The sequence below is a fragment of the Ambystoma mexicanum genome, chromosome 5p (assembly GCF_040938575.1).
Source record: "Ambystoma mexicanum isolate Mex_15411 chromosome 5p, UKY_AmexF1_1, whole genome shotgun sequence".
In the NCBI taxonomy this organism is placed as follows: Eukaryota; Metazoa; Chordata; class Amphibia; order Caudata; family Ambystomatidae; genus Ambystoma; species Ambystoma mexicanum.
In genome coordinates, this window is record NC_090930.1 from 881,847,586 (window position 1) to 881,864,165 (window position 16,580).

The following is a 16,580-nucleotide window of genomic DNA, read 5'->3' on the forward strand; positions in this document are numbered from 1 at the left end:
CTTGTCTAGCGACCTCATCAGGGGAGAAAAGAGGAGAGGAGAGGAAAGGAAGAGGAGGGTGGGGGGGTGCCTGGAGGAGGGTCAGTGAGTACCAACGGAGAGGGGAGGGGAGGGGAGAGGAGAGGAGAGGGGGTGGAGGAGAGGAGAGGGGGTGGAGGAGAGTGTGGACAGGATGGCCTGGGTTTTTGAGATGAAGTGTGAGGCCAGGGCATTGCAAAGAGCCTGAGAGGCTGGGGGAGGGGTAGAGACTGCAGCAGGGTTGGCCAGCTCCTTACAAATTTGAGTTCAGCCGAGCTGTTAGATGCCGCAGAGACACGGGCTTGAATGTGGGCTCTCTTCTTGGTACGGACAGAGAGACGGTATTGCCTTTGGAGAAGGCGACAGGCCAGTTTGTCAGAGGATGAGCAGGAATCCCTCCTTTTCTCTCAGCCGCCCTACACCTACGTTTAAGTGTAGCTAGGTCGGAGTCATACCAGGAATTGCACTTGGCTTTGCACTTCAGGCGGATCCTCGTGACAGGGGCAAGAACATCAAGAGTATCAGAAATAAAATAGAGAGAAGACAGGGCTGTGTCAGGGTGTGAATCAGCCGGAGGAAGAGGGGGTTGGGAGAAGGTAGAAGCAAAAGCCTCGACTGACACACGCTTCATGGGCCGGATGTCCAGGAAGGTAGTTGGCAGTGTTGGGGTAGGCTTGGCTTGGGGGGGAAGAGAGAGAGAGAGAGAGAGAGAGAGATGAGATGAGAGTAGAGGAGGTAGTGGTCACTCCAGGAGAGGAGAGTGACAAGAAGGATAGATGGGGGTAGGCTGGAGGAGATCAAGACATCAAGTGTGTGCCCTGCAGAATGCGCTGGGCCAGATGGGAGGATAGAGAGGGAGAGGGAATCGCAGAGGTCGCGAAAGAGCAATGTTGAGGGACGGGGACAATCAAGATGAATGTTGAGGTCACCAAGGAGGAGGAGCTGAGTGGTTGAGGCCAGGAGAGGGGAGGAGAGGTCAGCCCACTCGGAGAGAAAACAGGTGATTTGACCAGGGGGCCAGTAGAGAGTGGCAACAGTGAGAGAGTGGCTAGGAGAGATTGAGAGCCTGCAGACGAGGCATTCGAAAGAGGAGTGGATCTGAGTGGAAATTATAGTGGCAGGAATCCACTCGGGAAAGATCAAGGCTACACCCCCTCCAAGGCGAGTGGATCTGGGTGCAGAGAGGATCTTGCAGCCATCAGGGAGGAGAGTGTCAAATCTCGTGACAGAGCTGGCCGTGAACCATGTCTCTGTAAGACCAAGAACGTCAAGTTCTTCAAGGAGGTGGCAGATGTCGGAGGAGTGTTTGACAGCAGAGCGAGAGTTGAGAGTGGCAAGATTAAGAAGGTTGCCGGCCTTAAAGACCTTCCGGGGAGGGGTGCAAATCGGAGGTACGCCCTGCGAAGTTGTGGAGGTAGCCAGAAGATGGGCAGAGGAGGGAAGAGTGGGCAAGGTAGCCAAGGAATGAGAGGAGGGGACAGCCGGAGAAGAAATTAAGTTGATGAGGTGAGGGAAACGCCTATCAAAGAGGAGATTTGCCTGGGGACCTTGGACCATGACAGTGCCATTTAGGTAGACGTTAAGGATGACTCTGGAGGAGTCAAAAGAAGCCATGAGGATTTCCCAGCGAGTAATAATGGTAATAAATGGTAATAATAAATGGTAATAATGTGCTCCCTCAAGGATTCTTATGACAATTCAATACCAAGCAATCGTAGCAAACATTTTTAAAAAGCACTACTACCCCCCAGGGCACAAGTCTTGGAAAATACATATACATTGACAAGTGACGTCCTCTCAAATTGAATATGCACATTTCATTCACCTGGCTTTGCATAATCCAAGGAAGTGCATAGGCGAATGGGTGTTCGTCTTTCATAATATCAACACACGAAAAATAACTAAAGAAATGGTTTTATAATGGATTTGGAAAATTATGAAAGGTTGGCACATTTTAAAACCGAAAAATCGTTACCAAATAGTCTCTGGAAAACAAAGTCCAAATCTGACAGGTTTCCATGTGCGTCTCCTACCTTTTATCTGGTCTAGTGGCGATGTGTCGATCTAGGAACCCAGTGACCACAGTTCGAATCCCCAGCATCAGCCCTGCTGCAAACGGACTACATTCATAAAGTTGGGCAAAATGGCAATGGCCAATTTGTTTTTACTCCCTTCCTCAAAAATAAACCAGGGGGTGGGGGGTGGGCGGCTTTGTCTGCTCCCTGAAAAACTTGGGTGGATACCGTCAACCTAATTTCATCCTCAACTTGTGCCCTGACTATCCCATAAGGCACGTATTTAGATTTCCTTTCTTTCACTTGACTGACACAGTAGGTAGCTTTGACATATTTAAAACCTAATCATTTATTTAGCTTGTTAATTTGAACACATACAGTTTGATGATTGCTTAATTGTTTTATTTTTGCCAATATCCATAAAAATATTTCCTAAATATTTTGTGCTTTTACATGATTTTATTCGGACCTGATCCTGCTAAATATAGCAAAATCCTTCATGATGGAAGCGCGTTACAGAGAGGTTTTTGTTTTGTATGGTCAACTGAAATTGTCCTAAATAAGAAAGTGATCTTTAAAGTGTTAACCCTGCGATGAACACACTGTGGCTTCTTTTCTTTAGTGCTGCGGGAGGTGAAATTTTCGATCAGTGTGTGGCTGAAAGAGAAGAGGCCTTCAAAGAAAAGGATGTCCAGAGACTCATGAGGCAGATTTTGGAAGGGATTTCATTTCTGCACAGAAACAATATAGTTCATCTAGACTTAAAGGTAGGATTGCTATAAAATTGCCATTGCTTCAGTGTCTATGCTTAAATAACTTTCACTGTTCAGATGTTTGCTAAACGTTTTCCCCTCCCTCATTATCTGAAAGAACCTAAACTGATGCATATTGTGAAAGATTGTTGTTGTACATGCAGACATGTTTGCATCCATCTATGGGGCCACTGTTAAGATATAACCCATTGCATAACGCGTATATTCCGCTAATCCCCCTATGCTGTCGTTGGCACACTGGTGCCACAGTATTGTGGGACTTGGACGTGTTTCTAAAAGTAGTAGGGCGTGCACAGCAATTCCCTTCTTCACAAAGGCTGCTCACGCAGTTTAACCGACTACTGCAGGCCGAAATCTGCTTCCCACTGACAAGTTTGTGGTTGTGCTTTTTGAGTCATTGCACAACTGACTCAATTATATTTGCAGAAGATAATTATTTTTCTTCTTTTTTGAAACCTTGTCTTTTCCTACCCCTACTACTTCCCTGCTGGTCTGTGCCCCTTCAATCAGACGTCAAGCTATACTTGGTTAGTAGTCAACAATACAGACCCAGTATCCAGTTTTGTGCTGGAATCAGATCACAAGTTTTCTGACATTACTACCAGTTGATAAAGGAAAATCTGAAAGGTACTGAATCCTCATTTGTTAACATCAACTTTTGGAGAGAATGCAGGTGAATGGGTACCCTGTTCAAGATGGTCTGAAAAATGGCTGCGGTTCTCAATTTAGAAAGGGTTGTCCTTTCTTGCTAGACCGGTTTTATAGAGTCCATTCTACTTGTGTATGTGTATTTGGGAAACGCACACTTAACCACTACTTCACAAGACTGGCTTCAAACACAGCAAGGATGCGAGCTACCCAATAATTAAAGCGAGTGGTCTAGTGTGAGTTAAGTTTACGTTTGTAGTGTGATGACTATTGTATTAGGGAATTAGTTCATTTGGATAGAATGTTGGTAGCTGAATGTTGACTTTTCCAACGTTTGTAGACTTTCCACTGTTTCTAATTAGTGAAAACGTTTTCTAGAACGGATTTTTCCTCACCGATGTCCTCCTTTTTTTTTTTTTCTTTCATAATTATTTTCCCCCTAATTTTTGTGTTGTACTATCATTCTTTTAAGGTAATGTCTGCATGCAAACGTTCCAAGCTCAAGGTAGGTGTGCGTTCTCTGGGGGTGGGCTCCCTGCTACTTGCACAGAGTGTGATGCTGTGCTCATTCGTTCGCACGGGGGGGGAGGGTTTTAGGGTGTTCCGCCAATCAGGTGGCGCGAACAGCGGGTGAGAATACACATTCTACGCCTGGGCCACCGTTGTAGAAATGGGAAAGGCACTTGAAGAGTCCCTTTCCCTATGGCAGTGGCCATCTTTGTTCTTTTTTTTATTTGAATTTTTTTCCCTTCCAGAAATTAATACTCCAGAGGAAAGGAAAGAAACCCTGGTTCACCTCCCACCCCACCTGCTGTAGTGGGGAGGTGTCCATGGCCGGAGACTGCCCACAGCCTTGGAGAGGGCTAGCGAGTCATTACCAGCCATGGTCGCCCCCCCCCGCCACCCGATAATGGGGGTGTGAACCATATTCTTTGGTAGTTGTTACTGTGTACCGTTATCTGTAGTATTTCTGCATGTATGTGAATACGCTTATTCTGTGTGGGTTGTTATTGGTGATGTTATTTGTGTTGGCCTACCTCATCTGCAATGCACAAATACTCATGACGCAGACCTTCTATGCGTGTGTGAATACCATTTGATTAATTTGTTTTTGAAAACTCAACATTGTGCCAGCAGAGTGCATCCTGTCTCATTGTGACATGACCTTAACACGTTGCCCTTACTATTCCAAGCATATTATTGTTCTGTGACTCGTTTTCTGTAGAAAGTGTGGGCATTCCCAACAGCATATGGGGGATGCCGAGCTCACCACACATGCAAGAATACAGTAAAAGCTTGATTATTCGGCACCATTGGTAACCCATTTGGGTAAAACGTCCTTTCATCGCGGGACACTTTTTCACTGGATTTTTTACCGCAAATGTTTTATCAAAAAAAACATCGAATTTTTTGGGGGGGGGGCGGGGTTAAAACATATATATATATATATAGAGGCGGTCCCTTCAAAAATACATTAAAAAAATTGATGTTTTTTTCTGATAAAAAATTCACTGTAAAAAACCCAGCGAAAAAACATCCCGCAATGAAATGACATGGAACCCCCATTAGTACCAGATAATAAAAAAAATGCTGCTTAGGCAAATTGATAAGAGCTAAAAAACAAAGCAAAAAAGCTGGATAACCAAGCTTCCTGTCCTGTTCACTCTTATCAGGCTCCAAAACATTGTTCTTGTCCTTAACCAGAACTATGAAGATTGACGATAATGGAAAGTGCTAGTTAATAGAGGGTTCTGGTTAATAAGGTGCAAGTTAACAAACCCTTTACTGTAAATTGATAAACATCTCATGGATGATCCAATTTTTGCAGCATGCACCAGTTGGATGTAAGGTATGTGTGCTAAAAATGGAAATCGAAACAGATCTGCGCCCTGAAAGCTTCTTTTGGGGGACCTATGTAAAAGGATGTGGAAAAATGTGTTTAGATGTGGTCAGATCACCTAATTTGGTTAGCAATTCAAGTTGGCAAGACAAGGACAAACGTTTCGCAGGAAATCAATTTCTTGTTTTGCCGTAAAGTGTTTTGTAACCTTAACTTGTTTAGTTATAGGGAGACTTATGTTCCCTTTTTGCGGTTGTACGATTTCTTTAAATAAAAAAAGGTTCACGACTCATACGGGTACACATCAAATCGTCACATACAGCTGTATAGTGAGAGGATTTACAGCAATCAAAGCCCAAGTGTAGGTGGTATGCAATCTACGTATCACTTACAACAAAAACACACTATGTTCTAGTCTGTAGATACCCGGCACTCCTCCATCAAAAATCGGTCGTTGACCCAGGAGATACGCCACCACGGGGCTATATATATATATTCTTGGGTCTAGTACTCCCTCCACAGAGAGCGCCATACTCCTTATCAATATCGCACAACTAAAGTCCTCCAACCAAGTCATAGCCACAGAGGGAACCGGGCTAGTCCACCGCAGCAGGACACACCTACATGTTACGATCATGCTTATTGCCAGTCATTTCTAACTCTTTGGTGCCCCCGGGAGCCACCCAAAAATAAAACCTAGCGAGTCACAGGGGACCTCGTCGACTAACATGCAGTTGTACGATTTCTGTAGATTTACTAAGTTGATTACTTTTTCCTGGCTTAGACAAAAGTTTGCTCTCACTTAAAGATTGGAGTGTTTGGCACCAAACTGTCACAAGAAGTGGGTGTCTTGCCTAAAAGCGTGCTATGCATTGTACAGAAGGGCAAACCCCAATTCTGGTGGGGAGCTGGGGTAAACTATAGTAGCACAGAAAACTGTTCCAAACCAGAATAATTTAGAATAGACCTATTTTGCAAGGCTACATTATAGATATACCTCCTATAGGTTTTTGCTATGCAACCCACTTGATCACAAAATCATCAAGAACACCAAAATATTTACAATACATATCTCTGCAAACATGTTGGGGAACAATCAATGAACCAATGAATTTTTGGGGACACAGTACTGAATATTGGAAAATATATTTTTAATTTTATTTCAAAATATTTTTATTGGCATTTTGAGATATACATTACATCAGTGACAATTTCCCTACCAACTGATTATCTCCGCTATTCTGCAATTGTAATACATATTCGATTATTTCCTGGAAGGAAACATCCTCAGGACAAAAAAACAACATTAACTAAACATAAACTGTCTTCATGTTCAACGATTATGGAGTCTGTAGCACCTTATGTCAAGTTGGTGGCCTGTCCATGTCCCTGTAGGTGGGAGACGGGTGGGGTTGGCATTCTTTCCCTTTGAGACTCGTCACCCCCTTCTCTTTATTGCGAGCTATGCATTTCTTGCGGCTGAGCGCCGTTCATCACAATTCTAGGCCTCATGGGGGCATGTCGTCGGATGGTAGGAACATGTCTCTCACCACAGCTTTCCATGCCTCAAATTTAGCGTTGGTGTCCCCATCGCCCCCCACAGTCCCCGATCCCCAGGCTTCTGTCTCTGCAGCCGTCCATCGCTCCATTTCCCTTTTCCACCTCATGTATTGGGGGCCTTTTTTGGACTGCCATGACATTGCCACCTCCCTTTTTGCTAGTATGCATGCCGTGTCCATCACCCGGACAATATGTTTTATTTTGCTTAACCTGGGGTATGTGCCCAGCAGACATTCCTTCATTGTCCATTCATATCGGGTTACTCCGCCCTTCTCACATGCTTGTTTAACGTTGGCCCAAAAACTGCCCGCTTTTGCACACTCCCAAAACATGTGTATTAGGCCTGCTTCATCACTAGTGCACAATGGGCAGCGTGCCTCTGCCTGCCGTTTGAAGTTTGCTACCCTTTTTGGGGTCATGTACGTTCTGTATAGCACGTTTGCTTGGATCAACCTGAACCTGGCGTTTCTGGACACTGACTTTGGGAATTTCAGTGCTCTCTCCCATTCATTGTCGGATAACCCCTCACCGACGTCCGTCTCCCATTTGGTCCTTAACGTGGCTCCGCGGGGGTTGGGCCTGTCATTTAGCTGCGCATAGATCCTCGACACTGGCCTCCACCCATCGCTCAGGTTGTACATTTCTGTCACTAGGGGGGTTGTTGCTGGTTCCTCTGGCCAGCCATCCCATCTCTCCTTAGCCTCGTGTCGGAGTTTCTGATACCATAAGAACTGTCCCATTGGTATACCCTCCGTCTCGTGCAGTGATTCCAGATCCCTAAATTCTCCCTCCTCGTACATGTCTCCCCAGGCGTATATACCCCATCCCTCCCATTGCCTAAGTATGTTAACCACGGCTGGAGTCGTTCTCATGCTCGCCATTATTGGCAGATCAGGGGAGTAGGGGTTCTTTAGATGTGTGATGGTCTTGACTCTTTCCCATACCAGTCTACCCAGTTTGGCCAGTAAGGGAGCTCCTCCGGCACGAACCGGGGGCGCCCATATTATCTCCTTGAGATACATGGGTTTGACAAGCTCACTCAGTAGGCCAGTTTCATTGGTGACCTCATCTGATAGCCATTTAGAGACGTGGCTGAGTTGGGCCGCCAAGTAGTACCTTTCAAAATCCGGGAGTTGTATGCCCCCCCTATCATAGGGGAGGGTTAAAACATTCAGTGTGAGTTTATGGCGTGTTTTTCCCTATATGAAGTCTCTGATCTGAGCTTCTAGCTTTCGGAAGAAAGGTGGCCTGATGTAGTGGCAGATGGTTTGGAAGAAATATAGGTAATGTGGCAATATAATCATTTTTGCTATCGAAGCCCTTCCCATCATTGAGAGCGGTAACCTTGACCAAAATTTCATTGAGTTGTGAAGCCCTTGAGATACCGCCTGTGTATTCTGCTTGTGTGAGAGTTCAGGCGTGTGTCGGATCTTGACCCCCAAGTATTTAAACATGTCCTGCTGCCATCTTATCCCAACCTGCGGTAGGCTGTCTATTTCTACCCCCCTCAGGCCTGCCAGTGGGAACATACAGGATTTTTGTCTGCTAAAGTGTATCCCCGAGTACCGTGCAAAGTTATCCAGTACTTCCAGAATTGTAGGGGCATTATTTTTTGGGTCTGTTAGGTAAATTAGGACATCATCCGCATATAGCGAGATGACGTGAAACCCCCCACCTACTCTTATTCCAGCATCCCAGAATTGTTTCCTTATATAGATAGCGATTGGCTCCAACCCCAGTATATAGAGCATGGGGGAGAGGGGACAGCCCTGTCTGGTGCCTCTTTGTATTTCCCAGGCTTCCGATACCCACTTGCCCGTTTTCACTGTAGCTGTGGGATTGTTATATAATATCTTGACCCAGCGCGCACATCCCTCCCCAAATCCGAACTCCCTTAGCACCTCTATCAACCACTCCCAGTAGATGGAGTCCAATGCCTTTATGGCGTCGAATGACCTAACTGCCATCTGTTCCTGGCCTTCCGCTGTGTGTGCTAAGATGTGCTGTAGCCGTCGCAAATTGGTAGTTGTGTTGCGGCCAGGCACAAAGCCATTCTGGTCCTCGTGAACCAGACTGCCTATCACTTTGGACAATTTGTTGGCCAGGATGGTGGTCAGTATCTTACTGTCGTAATTCAGCATTGCTATTGGTCTATAAGAGTCGCAATCTTCGGTTGGTTTTTGTGGTTTGGGTATTGGGACTATAAGAGTCTCCCTCATGGTCTTGGGTAAGGTTCCTGTCTCATAAGCTTCTTGAAATACCTCGTGTAGTAATGGGACCAGTGTTGTCTCGTATGTTTTGTAGAACTCCGGGGGGAGCCCGTCTGTCACTGGGGTCTTGCATGCGGACAGGGCTCTAATTTGCTACTGAAATGTCCTCTGGGGTGAGGGCCTCTTCCAGTGAGTCGCGCTGTTGATCGTTCATCTTAGGGAGTCCTATCTCTTCTAGGGTGTCTTTTATATCTGTCAGCAGGACTTGGGTGCCATGTGCGTATAATGTGGAGTAAAAGTCCGCAAATGTGGTGTTGATCGAATGCTGGGTTGTTCTCCTTAGACCTGCCTTGTCTTTTATCACAGTCACTGGGTGTTGTGGGTGTTCTCGCCTGCAAAGCCAAGCCAGTAACCTGCCTGGCTTGTCGCCTTGTATGTGTGCCCTGGTAGTGCGTGCTGTGTAGTCAAACTTTGCTAGCTGTCCCCACGCCTGCTGACAGTTTGCCCTTGCCTCCTGCAAATGTTCCTCCTCCTCCCTAGTGCCAGAGCTGTTAGTTTCTCCCAGACTTATTTCTTCCTCCCTTTCCTCCAGTTCCCTCCTCAGCATTTTCCTGACACCCGCTGTCCCGGCTATAACCTCTCCCCTCGTTACCACCTTTAGGGCCTCCCATACCATGCTCCAGCGCTTCACGCTACCACTGTAGTTGGTGACATATTCTACCAGTTTGTCTCCCAGCTCCTCCTTAAATATTGGGTCCGTCAGAGCCTCTGCGGGCATTCGCCATAGTGGAATAGGGGGTCTGGGGCCCTTCAAAGCCCAGTGCATTAACAGGGGGGAGTGGTTCGAAATCGATCTACCCAAGTATTGTATTGATTCCACCTGAGCCAGGTGCATTTTATCTATAAACATGTAATCGATTCTCGTGTAGAGATTGTGTGGGGAGGAATAATGCGAGTATCCTCTGTCTGTGGGATGGAGTTCCCTCCAGACATCTGCCAGGTCTAGTTGTTCCAGCAGATTGTTTAGCACCCTAGAGGTTCTATCGGATTGCTTCTGCGGGGGTTCAGAGCTATCTAGGTCCACGTCCCTCACACAGTTAAGATCCCCTCCCCATATGTACAGGCCATCCCTGTGCCCCGCCAGTTTCATCTGCAACCTAGCTAGGTAAGACGGAATGCTGTGGTTTGGAAAATGTGTTGACTATGCAGATCTCTACCTGCTCCAGCACTCCCCACAGGATCTAATATCCCTCCCCTCCAAATCTACTTCAGTTCTTGTCATCTGGAAGGGCACCACTGGGTTGAACCACGTATACACCCCCTAGCAAATTTGGAATATGGGCCCCCCTGACCTTGTCCTCCCCAGTGCTCCTTCACCTTTGCCTGGTCCTTCACCGAGAGATGAGTCTCTTGGAGCAGTGCAATGTCTACTTTTTTCCTGCGCAGGTATGACCTGATCCTGTTCCGGCGTAGATATGACCCTAGCCCTCTCACGTTCCAGGTTAGTATTCTAAGTTGCATTGCCATATTTAGGGCACTTCCTCCCGGGGCTTCGTTTCCCCCCCGCCTCCTCACCTTCCGTCTTGCATCTTGAATGTCTAGGCCACCCCTCCTTATTCCTCGTTCTGCATGAAGATTGTGGTGTTGAACTAGAACTGCTGCAACAACGAATGCAGCTTAAACAAACAACTCTGTGAACTGGCAGTCCGACGAACAAGCAGTTCGGACTGCATAACTGCAAACTGCCCCCAGCAGTTACGGTGAGCCTGTAGCACTCAGGGGCTCCCACGCTTTCAGAGCCTCTCCTGGCTTTCCGGCGTGGGCGGTGTGCAGGAGTGTGACCTGCACGTGTCTCGTAGGGGTGGGCCGTTGGCCTGTTTGCCATTGACTTGGTCGTGTGTGGTGTCTTGCTCTTCTGCCCAGTATTGCTATCCGAGTATTACGGTCGTAGCTGCCGGTTGATCAACCAATTCATGCCTCATGTGCAAGATCAGCGGTTAATGTTGCCGGTTGATGCTTCTTGTTACATCTATTATTCAGCTTGAGACAGTTTTTCGCCATCGTCCGCTAAGTTATTGTGTTCAAGCCACATATTTGCCGCGGCCGGAGTTTCCAAGAAAATTGCTTTCCCTTTATAAAGGACCTTGAGGCGAGAAGGGTAAAGCAACATATATTTGAGGTTAAGTTTGCGCAGCCTCGCCTTAATCGGTATAAATGAGTTCCTGGCGTATTGTACTGCAGGGGTGTAATCCGGGTATATGACAATTGTAGAATCCTGCCTCTTGATTTCTCCACCCTCTCTGGAATATCTCAGCATTATCTCCCTGTCGCGGAAGTTTAGGATTTTGGCAATAATCGGTCTTGGGTATGAGCCTGGAGGTGGACGCTTCTGAAGAGACCTGTGGGCACGTTCCACTGAAAACCCTTGCGAAAGCCTCCCTGCCCCAATTTCTTGTTGTAACAACGTTTCTATGAATTCTGTAGGGTTCGGGCCTTCCATGTCCTCGGGAACCCCTAGAATCCTGATGTTGTTGCGCCGAGCCCGACCTTCTGCATCCTCGTATCGTGTTTCCGGCCTCGACACTTTTTGTTCCAATTCCTGGACTCGCTTCTTCAGATCCGCAGTGTTTTCGACATTAACCTGTAGAGTGGTCTCATTGACATTTACTCTTTCTGTCAAGTTGCGTGCGTCTTGGCGCATGAGTTGCATGTCCACTTTTATTTCATCAAACCTGCTTTCAATGGAGGTGCGGAGCTCTGCGATGGCTTGAAGGACTTGCGTGTTATCAGGTGCCACACCTGCGTGTGCTGGCTCACCCGTAGTTGTGGGTTCGGACAGCTGCGGCTGTTTAGATCTGACCGTTGTGTAAGTGTCCATTGTTGTGTTTTTGAGTTTAGTTTTAGATGGAGACATCACGTCTCGCAGGGCCAGGGTGCCTGCCGCCTTGTTCCGCGGGTATCTGTGTGAATGCTGGACAGCTGTGTTGGGCCGGCTATAAAACCTCTCCTCGAGTGCGTCCCCCGTAGAACAGACCTCCGTCTGCCAGCTAGGCCAACTAAGGCAGTCCGGGGCCTGACCCAGCCATTGGGCCCTCTGCCCGTCCGCCACAAAAAGGGAACAGGGGCGCTTCCTCTTCGTTTTATATTTTCTCCTGTGGCTATCCTTGCCGCCGCGGGGGGAGGAGGGAAGATGTGGGACCACTACTCACTGGTTACTGACATCGGAGTCTGTCGACATGCTCCACAGTGCGGGGCCTCTCCTGGCTCCTCCAGTCTCTCGCACGGAGCCCGTGCCCTGTTCCCTAAGACCCAGCCCTACGCCGCAGTGGAAGGGGACTCTCCCTCTCCGTTCCCAGGTCGCTGCTGTCTGGGTCCTCTGGTGTCCCTCGAAGGGCTACGGGCGGGTCCCAGCGCCGCTCGGCCCCCCCCCCAGACAACAAGCCGTCCTCAGTGCGGGATCCTTTCCCCCCGCTTCCTCCGTATCAGGTGCTCGACGCTGGGGCCGCTCAGAGACCCGGTCCGCCGGTTCTCTGTGTTTCGCGCTCAGTTGAGTTCAGCGCCGGAGGCCGCCATCTTGGACCCGCCGGGGGGGAGCCTCTTCCAACAGTTCGTTTTTCCCTTTGCAGGCTCCGATTTCTCCCAAAAATGAGGTCGAGTGCAGCAAATGGGTTCCCCTGCACTCGACCAGGTTTGTAGCCTCGTACGTTCTCAATTAAGCACCGTAACTTCTGTCGATTCAGGATCATGGGCAGGAGCTCAGGCGAACACCGACCTCACTCCATGCGCGTAGCCACGCCCCCTGGAAAATATATTTTTAAAATGTACTCAAACACGTTTTATACAGACCAAAAGCACATAAACACTCATATAAAGTCTAGTGACACTTAATACAAACTGCAACACATTGAAACCACAGGCATAGACAATTAAAATTTCAGTCAAACAATATTGATAAGGGTTGACCGCCACCTGGTAGCCTCAAATCACAAGACCAGATGTCTACTACTCCATTTTTAGAGGAGTCTATATACACCAGATTCGGAGACTAACTACTCCTAACCAAGAGAGGCCTACAGGGTTCGAAATTGAGCAGAGCTGTTAGCTAGTTAGCTCCTGTTTGCAGCCTGGAAGAGCCTGGATAGCTGCCAGGAGCTAATTTTGGCTCTGCAGGCCAACTGATACATAACAAACACACTGATAAGAATTTAACTCTGGGCATTTGGGACAGAGTTGAAATAAACATGAGGAAACAGCTATACAACATTTAAAGCATTGGCATCATATATAATGGACAGAATGTTAGATTTGTATCTTAATTAGAAGTTGTATTTGTGGAATGCCACATATTAGCTCCTCGTTCCCCACTGGTAGCTCCTGGTCACTGGCTAATGTTGGATAACCAGGAGCTTCTTTCAGCTCCTGCTTATCTAATCTTAATTTATATAATTGGGCCTATAGATCCACGGTCTACACATGGCATGCATTAATAAATCATACGTTTCATCGGGTCTAATTAATATCTCAGACTTCTTCAGGACCACAAAAATAAATAACTGACCCTGTTGAAAAAACACTCAATATACATAAAAAATGCAAATAAATGAAGGTGAGTACAGGGGTTGCTTTGGACCGCTCCACCTTATGAAAATCACTGTCAAGAGTCAGTCATACAAAGTTAAAATGCCAATACACCCGGGTGTGCGGAAGGTTGATGTCAGAACTAGTGATTAAAAGAAAGAATTGGCACAGACGACTGATGGCAAGTAAGGTCCTCTCTGAGTATAAGACAGACATAAAAGTGAAAGCCGCTACCTTATCAAATCACCACAGTAAGCTAAGCGTAAAAAGTCCCTTCACCGTTGTGGAAGAGGACTATAACCAACGACCTAAAGCTGCATGTGCACCTTAGCGCTTACGTGGTGAGCCTTAAGTATTAGATATAAACTCACCTAAATGTTTGGTAATGCTGTAAAAAGCCGTCTTTTTTTATGCAGGAATGAAGAAAATGCTTTGTCCTGAAAGTGGTAGTATACACTGCTGTCACAATGGAGAGGAGAGAAAATAATGTCCCGATATAGTGGACAGTGTGGTATATCTCAGCTATTCACTTGGTTGAGCATGCAATTCAGGTTACCTTAATTAAGACCAGCATGTTGGCTCAGAACATTCCTACTATGAAATCGAATTTCGCCTCTAGGGAAAGCGCGATCTAAAAGAAGGCACGCCCCTGTAAACCTGAGCGCCGCAGACACAGATGGCTTCTTTGTGACCTGGTCTGTGTTAATGCTTCCTGGGAACCCAGAACCTAGCCTGCGAACCCAGTAAGGGGCAACTAAATTGGCTAACAAAGTCATCCGTTTGGTAGACTGAGGCAATCACTTTTATAGGCTGACCAAACTGTGGGCAGTTTACTTTTTCCAAGATCCGGTTGGACAATGCACTATAAACAAAATTAGAAAGGGGCATATTGATGCCTGCCCATTTGGGGTCGACCTTCTAAAAAGGAAAAAAAAAATTATGTCGCAACCTTTATGCAATTCTCCTGTAATACATAGACCACACAAATTACATTAAAAACAATTTGTTTATATTCCAAGGGCCAACACAATTTTTCTCTCAACCCGATTTCCCAGCAGAATCATCACGCAGACATAAGCATTTGAAGGCTGTTGCTGAGTTGTGGCTTTTTTACGAAACGAATGCAATGGTGCAGTAAAGGTTGCTGTTTTGGGAACTTTTTTTTCACTGAATTTACATTTGACCCAACCTTCGAACAAGAAGCCTTATATGCAGTACAGACCATTGTGCTCAGAAGTCGGTAGGTCTCGGATTCTGCTTGCAAGTGCAGTTTCATGTGGTGGTGGCATCCATAGACTAATCCTCCACTTAAAATTAAAAAAATGTATGCATTTGAATGCAATGTGTACAAATATGCTGCATCTACGCAGGTGAGCACAGGCTCACTCCTGGCTGTTTGTAATAAAAGATAAATGGAAGGTGCTTGGCGATTTTCAAAATGACACTGCTCTAGAGACGCAGACGCTTTTTGTCACGGCAGGAGTTGGATGGAACAGGACGTGTCAGACATTATGAAGTCCGGAAGCAATAGTCACTCTAGCACCGCCATCTTAACGCAACCATAACTCTGCCACTGCCATAGACTGCTTATCACGCCAAGAAAAATGAAATGCACATGCACAAAATTTGTATAGGCAGGACGCACAAAAGAGCTAAGAATAGTTGCCCAGAACTGGTTTACATTTGATTTGCGTGCCAACGCAAAATACAGTCCAAATCAACTGAAGATTATTTAGAAGACCGGATTTTCTATATCAGTTGGCTTAATGAGATAAGTGATGAGCAGTGCATTGTGGTGGCAGGGCTGTGGTTGTGTTAGGATGGCAGTGCCCTAGTTATGGTTGCTTTAGGGACAAGAGCTGGAGAATGTGTAGTTTGTTTTGCGCTGCAACCATTGCGTCCTTTGAAACTTCTTTCTTTGTCTACCTTAGTTGTATGGTTTCTCCACTGTACTTGGCTCTTTATCCTCGATTAATGGTTGCCCCACGTTATTTTGCCCCTTAGCACTGTATACATTGCTTGCTCTAGTAGTTAAATTGTTTAATCTAGTTTAATTGGTATTCTAGATATTTTTTCCATGGTATGAATTGTTTGCTCCAACACGAACAAGTTTCTCATGCCCAAATACACCATAAGCAGACGCACTATACCCCTTGCACACAGCATTTTAAAATCCCTCCCTACAGCCATCAGACGGAGCTCTACACCTCTACAACCTTCTCGAAGAACACCATCCCAGCCAATGCTCCTTATTGTTTGTTTATTCATTTATATGGCGCACCGGACCAGAAGGTATGAGGGCTCAGGCATAACAAGGATATTCTCAGCTTAGTTACAGTGCTATACATTAGTTTACAAAGTTTACATAGGTTAATACAGTTGCAAAGGGAACATTGAAATATAGTTAGTTTATAATAGCACCTTAGCACCACAGGCAACAAGGCGTGCGTGCACCTGGCAGCAAATACCTCTATGCCTTTATATGCCAGGTATTTTTGCTATTGCCCGCTGACTGGCCTTTATTATATCCAAAGGTTCCTGAACAATAATACAAACACAGTTCATTCAAAGCTTATTGAACACATTGAACTTTTTTTATTTTTTTTAATTTGATTTAATTGTATAAAACAATTTTTACAAAATGAATAATCCCCACATTAGCTGTTCCGGATCCCCCGCACATTCACTCCACACATTCACTCCACATTCAATGTCCAGGTCGTCTCTCAGCTCTACACAAACCTAATCTCCCTTTGAGAAAGAAAATGAAAAAGCGAGGAGCCGAAAAGGAGAAGGAGGGAGAGGAAAAAGGAGAACAAGAAGAGGAAGCAGAAGAACGATCCCAATCAGACAGTTCAGCTCAGTTAAGATGAGAACACCCTCTTTCGGCCCTACCCGACCATAAAGACAGTCAAGTAAGTAGGTCGATATCTTGGAA

General features: G+C 46.2%; 1 protein-coding gene across 1 annotated transcript in view; it reads left to right on the forward strand.

The window, feature by feature from the left end:
* The window catches only part of STK17A (serine/threonine kinase 17a), a 211,402-nt gene that overhangs the window by 93,754 nt on the left and 101,068 nt on the right, over window positions 1-16,580 (forward strand). The window contains exon 3 of the mRNA XM_069613308.1: window positions 2,656-2,800. Coding sequence (XP_069469409.1) covers window positions 2,656-2,800 — 145 coding nt within the window. The remainder of the gene's footprint in view (window positions 1-2,655; window positions 2,801-16,580) is intronic.